Genomic DNA, 13107 nt, shown 5'->3' on the forward strand with positions numbered 1-13107 from the left:
TAATGTCGATAGAGATGCAGAAGGACAACAAATTATCAGACAGGGCCTTCCTGTATGGAATCTTCTCAGGTTTTTGCCTGCCATATGAGTTCTGTTATACTCACAGACACCATTCAAACAGTTTTAGAAACTTTAGAGTGTTTTCTATCCAAATCTACTAATTATATGCATATTCTAGTTTCTGGGCAGGAGTAGTAACCAGATTAAATCGGGTACGTTTTTTATCCGGACGTGAAAATACTGCCCCCTATCCCAAACAGGGTAAACTATCATTATAACATCATGGATGAATTCTAGAATATACTATATAGCCTAGAAACCTGGTTAAACTATCATTATGACCTCATGGATGGCCAGTCCTTGTATTCATAGTGTAGTGAATTCAGGGGGAGGCCCTGAGCTGAACTCAAACCTGGGTCCAGTGACTGTCAAGCCAACACCTTATAACTGTTACGCCAAGATGTCTGAACTTCTTGACGAGGTCCCTATGAATTTGAGAGTGGTTACATTTCTCCTTTCCCCATCCCTCAGCTGTTTACCAAACCAAGTCTCTGGGCAGCCATTTTGTTTCTGTTTTAAAACTAGGTTGCCCCTTTAAAAAAGCCACACAATCAATCAACCAATCTGCAGTTCATACAATAACAAAGCTGTCATTCCACCAACGTTTTGGTTATAAGATGATTATGGGTCTGGAGAAATGTAACTACTCTCAAATTCATAGACTGACCTATGGATACAAGGACTGACCATCCATGATGTCAACATTATAGTTTTAACCATGTTGATGGGGTACAAAAGTTGAACTAAGCTCATGAGGCATGTGGTATATTCTTCAACAATCAATGGCTATAAATTAATAATTATAAAGTCACAATATGGATGTAGCAATTGCAGATTTCCCCTTTAACACCACACATCAGTTCAACAACTGCAGAGTTTGTGCCTCTGTATTTAAGACAGTACTTACTAGTGTTTATCAGGGCCCGTTCATCGTTAAAACCATTGGATGCCTTATCATGCCTTTGGGAAACCGGGCCCAGATATACAGTTTCCTCCTCTTCATCCTTTTTCGATGTGACAGTCATCTCCCCCTCTTCCACTCCATAAACTGCATCTTCCTCCTCTTCTTTTACTGTAACATCCTCCTCCTCTTTCACTCTGAACGCATCTTCCTCTTCTTTCACTGTAACGTCTTTCTCTTCTTCTTTCACTGTAACAGCCTCACCCTCCACTTGTTTTTGTATTGTAACATCTTTCTCTTCCTCCTCCTCTTTCACAAGAGCTTCTTTCTCCGTCCAGCAGGCCTCTTCTTTAGCAGGAGGAAAGTAGCTTAGTGAACTCATGGTCGGGGATGTTAGCTAGCTAGGCTAATGCTAACTTAACCAGCCCGCTAGCTGAATAATAACAACAACACCGTAAATATGAAATTAAATCGGATAACTAACTAGACGACAGAAGTGGGTTTAAAACACAGTGGCTAATATACACTAAAGCATCTAAAGAGCTTTATTGGTTTGGATATTTTGTCTAGCAAGCTACCGAGGTGGCTGACTAACTGTTGTTGCTGTTGAACGAAGCGTTCCGTCCACTAGATTTTACGTCACACCAACAGCATTACCTTAAATTCCCAGACCGCCATCTGCTGACTGGAGTGGGTAACGCAGTTGAGTAAAATGTATATTATAATGTTCAGACAAAAAGTTAAACGGTAGGAACTTCCTGAATTGGAATTACCCCTCTACACATGTACTGCACTGGAATTATCCCATTGGCTGGCAGAAACGTGCAGTTTCGTTTTTATTGGGCCATCAAAGCTGTGTCAGGGATTTTTGTGATTGGTTCCATTTCAGTCACATGTGCATAAGGGAGAGGTGGTGTCTGATGTCTGCAGGTCAATGCAACTGAGAAATATGATCCTTGTAACTATTCTCTGTGAATATCAGCAGTGGGAATGATTGTGAAATATGATCCTTGTAATTATTCTCTGTGAATATCAGCAGTGGTAATGATTGTGAAATATGATCCTTGTAATTATTCTCTGTGAATATCAGCAGTGGGAATGATTGTGAAATATGATCCTTGTAATTATTCTCTGTGAATATCAGCAGTGGGAATGATTGTGAAATATGATCCTTGTAATTATTCTCTGTGAATATCAGCAGTGGTAATGATTGTGAAATATGATCCTTGTAATTATTCTCTGTGAATATCAGCAGTGGTAATGATTGTGAAATATGATCCTTGTAATTATTCTCTGTGAATATCAGCAGTGGGAATGATTGTGAAATATGATCCTTGTAATTATTCTCTGTGAATATCAGCAGTGGGAATGATTGTGAAATATGATCCTTGTAATTATTCTCTGTGAATATCAGCAGTGGGAATGATTGTGAAATATGATCCTTGTAATTATTCTCTGTGAATATCAGCAGTGGGAATGATTGTGAAATATGATCCTTGTAATTATTCTCTGTGAATATCAGCAGTGGTAATGATTGTGAAATATGATCCTTGTAATTATTCTCTGTGAATATCAGCAGTGGTAATGATTGTGAAATATTTAGTTCATTTCATCAGAGCAACATGATAATTAATGATTTCTGAACAACCATTTTTTATTTAATGTCTATTAAGAATATCTGATCAACTTTATTTCACTTGGTGATGTTTCATTATAGAGAACATAACATAACAATACATGACATCTACAGTGGTGATGTTTCATTATAGAGAACATGACAATACATGACATCTACAGTGGTGATGTTTCATTATAGAGAACATGACATAACAATACATGACATCTACAGTGGTGATGTTTCATTATAGAGAACATAACAATACATGACATCTACAGTGGTGATGTTTCATTATAGAGAACATAACATAACAATACATGACATCTACAGTGGTGATGTTTCATTATAGAGAACATAACATAACAATACATGACATCTACAGTGGTGATGTTTCATTATAGAGTACATAACATAACAATACATGACATCTACAGTGGTGATGTTTCATTATAGAGAACATAACATGACAATACATGACATCTACAGTGGTGATGTTTCATTATAGAGAACATGACATAACAATACATGACATCTACAGTGGTGATGTTTCATTATAGAGAACATGACAATACATGACATCTAAGTAGCTGAATATGATTATGGACTAACACTTTGAAGGACACAACTCATGTTGTTCTGGTTAAACAGTGGGGATTTTTTTTACAATTAGGAAATAATATGTCATGTTTTACTCGTACCTCAGCCAGCATTGTGAATGGTTAGGAAATAATATGTCATGTTTTACTCGTACCTCAGCCAGCATTGTGAATGGTTAGGAAATAATATGTCATGTTTTACTAGTACCTCAGCCAGCATTGTGAATGGTTAGGAAATAATATGTCATGTTTTACTAGTACCTCAGCCAGCATTGTGAATGGTTAGGAAATAATATGTCATGTTTTACTCGTACCTCAGCCAGCATTGTGAATGGTTAGGAAATAATATGTCATGTTTTACTCGTACCTCAGCCAGCATTGTGAATGGTTAGGAAATAATATGTCATGTTTTACTCGTACCTCAGCCAGCATTGTGAATGGTTAGGAAATAATATGTCATGTTTTACTCGTACCTCAGCCAGCATTGTGAATGGTTAGGAAATAATATGTCATGTTTTACTCGTACCTCAGCCAGCATTGTGAATGGTTAGGAAATAATATGTCATGTTTTACTCGTACCTCAGCCAGCATTGTGAATGGTTAGGAAATAATATGTCATGTTTTACTCGTACCTCAGCCAGCATTGTGAATGGTTAGGAAATAATATGTCATGTTTTACTAGTACCTCAGCCAGCATTGTGAATGGTTAGGAAATAATATGTCATGTTTTACTCGTACCTCAGCCAGCATTGTGAATGGTTAGGAAATAATATGTCATGTTTTACTCGTACCTCAGCCAGCATTGTGAATGGTTAGGAAATAATATGTCATGTTTTACTCGTACCTCAGCCAGCATTGTGAATGGTTAGGAAATAATATGTCATGTTTTACTAGTACCTCAGCCAGCATTGTGAATGGTTATGAAATAATATGTCATGTTTTACTCGTACCTCAGCCAGCATTGTGAATGGTTAGGAAATAATATGTCATGTTTTACTCGTACCTCAGCCAGCATTGTGAATGGTTAGGAAATAATATGTCATGTTTTACTCGTACCTCAGCCAGCATTGTGAATGGTTAGGAAATAATACGTCATGATTTACTCATACCTCAGCCAGCATTGTGAATGGTTAGGAAATAATATGTCATGTTTTACTCGTACCTCAGCCAGCATTGTGAATGGTTAGGAAATAATATGTCATGTTTTACTAGTACCTCAGCCAGCATTGTGAATGGTTAGGAAATAATATGTCATGTTTTACTAGTACCTCAGCCAGCATTGTGAATGGTTAGGAAATAATATGTCATGTTTTATTCGTACCTCAGCCAGCATTGTGAATGGTTAGGAAATAATATGTCATGTTTTACTCGTACCTCAGCCAGCATTGTGAATGGTTAAGAAATAATATGTCATGTTTTACTAGTACCTCAGCCAGCATTGTGAATGGTTAGGAAATAATATGTCATGTTTTATTCGTACCTCAGCCAGCATTGTGAATGGTGTCTGATGCAGTGACATACTAGACCATGGCAGTAAATCTAAAACTTAGGTGTTTTTAGGCATGAAAGGTCTGTGTTGTTTCTGTGGTTATAAGTTACATCTCTGGCCATGCTGGCAGGGTCTGAATCAAACCCAATGTCCAGTAGGATTGATCTGTTTGATCCAATTGTTTGTTTCAGTTTCCAGTTGTAGAATCCTTTAACATATTGTTGATTTCAACATTTTTCATTTTCAACAAATGAACTGGGTTGGTTGAAAAGTGATACTAAACTTACATACCAGCACTATTTTGACATAGTGGAAGATATACTGAATTTATACTGTTTTTCATACTAAGATGGACCAAGATACGTGTTGCTTTTGCACATATTTGTTCATTAGTTTTGCAAAAGTCTGTTGATTGTCAGTCATTGGGTTCATTAGTTTTATATGTTCAAATCAAGCTTTATTTATACAGCATATTTCAGACATGGATGAAACACAATGGCTTCACAGGGAAAAGAAAACAAAAAAACAATGAAAATAAACAGCAATATTTACCACAAACATAAGAGGATAAAAAAAATGAAGAATAACAACTGAAAGACTAATGAGCATTCTAAGGAAAATTAATTGATTACAATATTAACAATTGGATGTTATATTCAACCATAACGAGATGGACAAGCCAGCACAGGTGTAACACATTGACTAACTGAGGTGACACCAATCAGTGCGTCCTACGTGCTAACGAGCTAGACGGGCTAACGAGCTAGACGTGCTAACGAGCTAGACGGGCTAACGAGCTAGACGTGCTGACGAGCTAGATGTGCTAACGAGCTGTACGTGCTAACGAGCTAGACCTGCTAACGAGCTATACCTGCTAACGAGCTAGACGGGCTAACGAGCTAGACGTGCTGACGAGCTAGATGTGCTAACGAGCTGTACGTGCTAACGAGCTAGACCTGCTAACGAGCTATACCTGCTAACGAGCTAGACGGGCTAACGAGCTAGACGTGCTGACGAGCTAGATGTGCTAACGAGCTGTACGTGCTAACGAGTTAGACGGGCTAACGAGCTAAAGTCCAACCTCAAAACATAAATGGAAAAACCAAAGCCTGTAACACCTTACCCCTTAAGACAACAAATATATCCTATATTTTTGATGGACAAGTTTGCTCACCACCAACAGAAAACAACTTACATTTCATATTAAAATCAACAAAAATGCTTCCCTTCTACAATATAAACATGGTGTCCACTGGATGTCAACAATTAAAAACACGTATTTCTAAATAATAATATACAATCGTATTATTTTTTTCTCCTTTTTCTTTCTATAGAATCCTAAAACTCACTAGCTTCTAGAACTCTCGTCTTCCTAAAACTCACTAGCTTCTAGAACTCTCGTCTTCCTAAAACTCACTAGCTTCTAGAACTCTCGTCTTCCTAAAACTCACTAGATTCTAGAACTCTCGTCTTCCTAAAACTCACTAGCTTCTAGAACTCTCGTCTTTCTAAATCCCACTAGCTTCTAGAACACTCGTCTTCCTAAAACTCACTAGCTTCTAGAACTCTCGTCTTCCTAAAACTCACTAGCTTCTAGAACTCTCGTCTTCCTAAAACTCACTAGCTTCTAGAACTCTCGTCTTCCTAAAACTCACTAGCTTCTAGAACTCTCGTCCCCTTGGAACGAGCCCAAACAAAACTCATCTCCAATACAGAAAAACATGCAGTCATAATAAATTGTGATCCATTGCAACGCACTAGCTAAACGCAAAACACAAATCTTTTTGACTGCCCACCCTTGAGACAATCAGCAACCAAGTTGTCCTGACCACAGACATGTCTGATTTCAAGAGGAAACTCCTGCAATATCCGTAGTAACTTTCCACCTCATTGCAGAGCTTCTCTCTCTTTTCAGTGTTCACTAGATAGGCATGTTGTTGGATCGGGGCCCAGTCCCCAATGTCATGCTCTAGTACACTTGGGTTGGCACATCTGAGAATTAACCCTGATATTCTAAAAGCAGGGCAACAGTGATGCATTTAAATTTAGGGGTCGCTGAACAAAGGAACACAACACTTATTTGTCATCACTCATCGATATCATGTTGAAATCAATTGTGCGAGAGGAGGGAGATGAGGTTGCACGTCCTGTTAAAACTAACAGCTCAAAAACCACATGGAATATGGGAATAATGTGTACATCACTGGTTAGAGTACAATTTGTAGAAAACAGCTAGCTACATTTTGAAGTGTTGCATTGTGATTCCAGTGGGTCACCAACATGGTAAGTGTAACAGAACTCTTTTTTTGTTAGTCACTTTTTGTTAAATCACATAAATAGTAACTCTTCCATTTCAGAGCCTGGATTTTTCCCCTGAGGCTAATATCCATATCATGTTGAAATCAATAGAACAGGGGACAAACGTTTAGGGTTCTACATTGTGACGTTATTAAAATACTCCTACTACAATGTTAAAACATTCTACATTGTGACATTATTTCACTGATATCATGAACCAACTCCTTCATGTAGTTTCTGATGTTTGATCAGAGATCTTTTATCAGAGTATCTCTTCCCACACTGATCACAGCTATAAGGTTTCTGTCCTGTGTGTGTTCTCTGGTGTTTAGTTAGACAGCTAGATGTAGTAAAACTCTTCCCACACTGATCACAGCTATAAGGTTTCTCTCCTGTGTGTGCCCTCTGGTGTGCCGTCAGACAGCCAAACGTACTAAAACTCTTTACACATTGATCACAGACATAAGGTTTATCTCCTGTGTGTGTCCGCTGGTGTACTATCAGGCTGTTTAGCTGAGTAAAACTCTTCCCACATTGATTACAGCTATATGGTTTCTCTCCTGTGTGTGTTCTCTTGTGTATAGTTAGATAGCTAGATGTCGTAAAACTTTTCCCACATTGATTACAGCCATAAGGTTTATCTCCTGTGTGTGTCCGCTGGTGTACTATCAGGCTGTTTAGCTGAGTAAAACCCTTCCCACATTGACTACAGCTATAAGGTTTATCTCCTGTGTGTGTCCGCTGGTGTACTATCCGGTTGCTTAGCTGAGTAAAACCCTTCCCACATTGATCACAGCCAAAAGGTTTCTCTCCAGTGTGTATCCTCTGGTGTGATTTCAGAGTTTGTAGCCGAATAAAACTCTTCCCACATTGATCACAGCCATAAGATTTCTCTCCAGTGTGAATTCTTTGATGTATTTTAAGGCCTAGTGAAGAGTTGAATATTTTCGCACAGTCAGAGCAGCAGTGAGATTTCTCTCCTGTGTGAACTCGCTGGTGTTTCTTGAGGAGTTCTGATCTGGAGAGACTCTTCTCTGCCTCGTCAGCATCATGAGGTTGTTGAGGCTCCCCAGGATCCCAATAGTCCCGTCTCTCTCCTGTGAGAACAAAGTCAGGCAGATGGTTAAAGGTCCACAACAGCAGAAATCCACTGTTTATTTGAGGTAAAAGGTGATGCCCAGAGCATACCCATGAAGTTGTACAACAATTGACGTCTGTTAAAATATTTGACAATTAAGACAGTCAACTTAGCAACAATCATATTTTGTCTTGTTTTCACATTAGTAGAAACTAGAAAAGTTTTTAAAGTTGTTGAAACTCTAAGCAGTGTGCCAGATGACTTTTGGTCTCCAATATTGGCCCCTTTCTGTGTTTGCTAAAATTGCGACACGAGGTCAATGCGCACACAAAAATGATTGCAGAAACACTTCCCTGCTAATGAGGAAACCACTAGTTATGGATGTAGTATATCTGGTAATGAGGAAACCACTAGTTATGGATGTAGTATATCTGGTAATGAGGAAACCACTAGTTATGGATGTAGTATATCTGCTAATGAGGAAACCACTAGTTATGGATGTAGTATATCTGGTAATGAGGAAACCACTAGTTATGGATATAGTGTATCTGGTAATGAGGAAACCACTAGTTATGGATGTAGTATATCTGCCTGGAGCAAAAAATAGTGAGCAAAGATTTTAGTTTTCACAATGTATTCTGAATATTACAGCACAAGATCAGGAGTGCTACTCAAGGAAACTCACATTAAGCTCTGTGTCTATTCACTAATTCACCACCGTGGGGGAAAACTCAGGGGAGTTCTCATAGGCTGACAGCAAATATAGCCTCCATTTACAGGTTGCTTATGAGTGCATTTCACATTAAATATGGATTATAATTGTAAGACTCGCTTGAATCACCTACTTAATATGTTTGTGTTATTGTCGCATATCAACTGATTTATACTTAAAAAACACTTCAACCAGTAAAATGCTCTTTGGCTAGCTTTAACATCAGCCTGACAATGAGGGTTTGTACACTAAGTGTTTAACAAATTGGCCCATAACTTCACCTAACAATAACATAGACCAACTGTAAGACCCATAACTTCACCTAACAACATAGACCTACTGTAGGACCCATAACTTCACCTAACAACAACATAGACCTACTTCACCTAAGACTATATATAATTTTATATTTCAGGTGAAACATGGAAACTAACATGTCTTTGTCATGACATTTCATAACCTGATCACCAGATAATTTTGTGAATAATCCCACTAGGCTACTCTGTAATGTGTTGTCATTCAAAATGTCCTGAATAAAGGAAAATAGCTCTGTGTGTTGAACAATAGCCTATCCATCAAGGAACAGTTCTCTACACATTATGAGCTAAGTATCTCTGTGCACAAACAGAGTAATGAGACCCTACTGTAAATCAGCCAGACAGTAACACATTATAAACATCGATTTGTTTGGGATGTTGGATCCAACGTGGAGCACGGCATAACTGTCTTTACCAGAGTAATGAATGAAGAAGCACTTTGGTTGTTGTTGCATGTCGTGATGTTTGTCATGTGACTGTCATTCAGAAAATGATTTCCTGGATCAGCTGATGATAGTTGAACATGTGACTGTAACTAAACAGCTACAGTATTAAGTATTATGTGTAATTATTGAAGAACGACGTTAATGACAGAATCTATTTGGGTGTTGTCAATAAAGTTAAGGTGACTCTCGGTTAGAACCATTGGATTTAGCAAACTCTGAAATTATTTAGGATTTCTGTGCCCATGAAAACTGTTTTCCCAGCGTAACATAAGGAGACACTAAATGTTACGTAGGTAGAGAGCATTTCAGAGATCTGAATACAAAAAAACGTCCTAACAGGACAATAACCTAAACCACAAGGCCAAATCTACACTGGAGGAGCTTACCAAGATGACATTGAATGTTCCTGAGTGGCCTAGTTACAGTTTGGACTTAAATCATCTTGAAAGTCAATGGCAAGACTTGAAAATGGCTTTCTAGCAATGATCAACAACCAACTTGACAGAACAGGAAGGATTTTAAAAAGAATAATGAATATTCACATGAAGATCAGCCTCCTATTGGATGACATCACGACTTCCCATCAAGCCAACTCCTTGAAGGCCTTACTATGACATCACTCACTCCTTCTAGTTTGCAGTTGTCTAAAAAAGCACTATTTTGCCCAAAACATTTATTTGTTTCCCATTAGTGTGTTTATACTTTACTGTATTTATATCACTTTTCAACAGGAAAGGACGTCATGAACAATTCATACAGTACAACAACATATTCAAGTGTAGAATGCCCTTTTAAAATCACACATTAGTTCAACAACTGCAGAGATTGTGTCCCTCTTTTATCAGATATTACTCACTGTATTTACTGGTGTTAATCAGATCAATGTCCCTGTTTTATTAGATAGTACTCACTGTATTTACTGGTGTTAATCAGATCAATGTCCCTGTTTTATTAGATAGTACTCACTGTATTTACTGGTGTTAATCAGATCAATGTCCCTGTTTTATTAGATAGTACTCACTGTATTTACTGGTGTTAATCAGATCAATGTCCCTGTTTTATTAGATAGTACTCACTGTATTTACTGGTGTTAATCAGATCAATGTCCCTGTTTTATTAGATAGTACTCACTGTATTTACTGGTGTTAATCAGATCAATGTCCCTGTTTTATTAGATAGTACTCACTGTATTTACTGGTGTTAATCAGATCAATGTCCCTGTTTTATTAGATAGTACTCACTGTATTTACTGGTGTTAATCAGATCAATGTCCCTGTTTTATTAGATAGTACTCACTGTATTTACTGGTGTTAACCAGATCAATGTCCCTGTTTTATTAGATAGTACTCACTGTATTTACTGGTGTTAATCAGATCAATGTCCCTGTTTTATTAGATAGTCCTCACTGTATTTACTGGTGTTAATCAGATCAATGTCCCTGTTTTATTAGATAGTACTCACTGTATTTACTGGTGTTAATCAGATCAATGTCCCTGTTTTATTAGATAGTACTCACTGTATTTACTAATGTTAATCAGATCTCCAGTCTTCTCTTCTTCGTCCTCCTCTAATGTGACAGTAATCTCCCCCTCTTCATCCTTCATTCCAAAAACGTCTTCATTTTCTTTCACTTCCTCCTCTTCTTTTACTGTAACATCCTCCTCCTCTTTCACTCTGAACGCGTCTTCCTCTTCTTTCTCTGTAACGTCTTTCTCTTCTTCTTTCACTGTAACAGCCTCACCCTCTACTTCTTGTTTTACTGTGACATCCTCCTCTTCCTTCTCCTCTTTCACGACAACGTTCAGCCCCAGAGCTTCTTTCTCCGTCCAACAGACCTCTTCTTTAGCAGGAGGAGAGTAGCTTAGTGAGCGCATGGTCGGGGATGTTAGCTAGCTAGGCTAGTGCTAACTTAACCAGCCAGCTAGTTGACTTACAACGTAAATATGAAATTAAATGGGGTAGCTAGTTGTTTACATATAAGTATGTCTAAATCACAGTTACAATTAAACCAGGAAAGTGTCTAAAGAACTTGAATGTTCCGACTTTGTCAGCTAGCGAGCTACCGAGGTGGCTGCAGTTGTTGAAGAAGCGTTCCGTCCACTAGATTATACGTCACACTAGAAACATCGCCTGAAAGACACATATCGCCATCTGCTGTCTGGAGGGAGGAAACGCAGTTGAGGAGGGAAAACTATTTTTATTCTTCATTGAATTATAATATTATAAAGCAGTTTAGGGAAACGTTTTTTTCTCTCCATTAAATATTAATATTATATCAACACGTACAAAAAGCAACAAGTGCTTTTTGATTAATTCCGTTTTTTATGAGAATTTAAAACAAACTCTACATCTACTCCACTGTATTTACTGGTGTTAATCAGATCAATGTCCCTGTTTTATAAGATGGTACTCACTGTATTTACTGGTGTTAATCAGATCAATGTCCCTGTTTGACTCAGTCAAAAAACAAGATATCAAAATAAGCACCTAGTTATTAATACCCTTGATAAAGATGAGCAAAAATGTATCAAATAAATCAACTTTAACCACTACCAGGATATTTTAGCCCAAAACCTGGTTACCTCTCTGCTAGGAGGCTGAAACTTGGCCATAAGAGGATCTTCCAGCAAAACAAAGAAATGGTTAATTGGGCACAAAATCAACATTTTCAATGGCCATCTCAGTCTTCGGACTTGAACTCCATTGAAAACCTGTGGTTTGAATTGAACAGGGCAGTCCATAAGACAGGAGACCTGGAGAGATTCTGTATGGAGGAATGGTCTAAGATACCACCCAATGTGTTCTCTAATCTCATAAAACATTTCAGTGTCATTATCCTCCCAAGGGGAGAGTGCTGGAGTATTGAAAACATGGGTAGCAATAATTCAGACCCCTGCCTTTTGAGAATTACATGTTAAACTAAATCTCTTTCTCTGAGCAATTGTATTAGTATAAAATAATATAATTTCCCTTTTTTTTGGTGTAACAATACATCATGTAGATGTATATAATGAACAGACTAGGTCTATACTGCTCCTACATGGTGTAACAATACATCATGTAGATGTACAGTGGGGGGAAAAAGTATTTGATCCCCTGCTGATTTTGTACATTTGCCCACTTACAAAGAAATAATCAGTCTATAATTTTAATAGTAGGTTTATTTGAACAGTGAGAGACAGAATAACAACAACAAAAAATCCAGAAAAATGCATGTCAAAAATGTTATAAATTGATTTGCATTTTAGTGAGGGAAATAAGTATTTGACCCCCTCTCAATCAGAAAGATTTCTGGCTCCCAGGTGTCTTTTATACAGGTAACGAGCTGAGATTAGGAGCACACTCTTAAAGGGAGTGCTTCTAACTGTAAAGGGATAATTCCAGTACAGTACATGTGTAAAGGGTGTAGAGGGATAATCCCAGTGCAGTACATGTGTAAAAGGATAATTCCAGTGCAGTACATGTGTAAAGGGATAATTCCAGTGCAGTACATGTGTAAAGGGTGTAGAGGGATAATCCCAGTACAGTACATGTGTAGAGGGTGTAGAGGGATAATCCCAGTGCAGTACATGTGTAAAGGGTGTTGAGGGAT

General features: G+C 37.9%; 1 protein-coding gene across 1 annotated transcript; it reads right to left on the minus strand.

Moving 5' to 3' along the window:
• Positions 1-5506: 5506 nt before the first annotated feature.
• Positions 5507-11602, minus strand: LOC145876281 (uncharacterized). Its single transcript, XM_082972070.1, has 2 exons — positions 11032-11602; positions 5507-8059 (listed from the first exon to the last, which is right to left on the minus strand). Exons 1-2 carry the CDS (start codon positions 11387-11389, stop codon positions 7173-7175), a joined length of 1245 nt encoding a protein of 414 aa, XP_082828196.1. The 5' UTR covers positions 11390-11602; the 3' UTR covers positions 5507-7172.
• Between the last annotated feature and the right edge of the window lie 1505 nt (positions 11603-13107).

This window comes from Salmo salar, unplaced genomic scaffold (genome assembly GCF_965601325.2).
Source record: "Salmo salar unplaced genomic scaffold, fSalSal1 ptg000536l, whole genome shotgun sequence".
NCBI lineage: Eukaryota > Metazoa > Chordata > Actinopteri > Salmoniformes > Salmonidae > Salmo > Salmo salar.

Bases quoted from the DNA above. Each gene is read 5' to 3' on its own strand.
- LOC145876281 (XM_082972070.1), bottom strand. From the start codon at position 11,389: ATGCGCTCACTAAGCTACTCTCCTCCTGCTAAAGAAGAGGTCTGTTGG. The intron at 8,060-11,031 runs GTGAGTACTATC...TTGTTCTCACAG, and splicing joins GATTAACATTAGTAAATACA to GAGAGAGACGGGACTATTGG.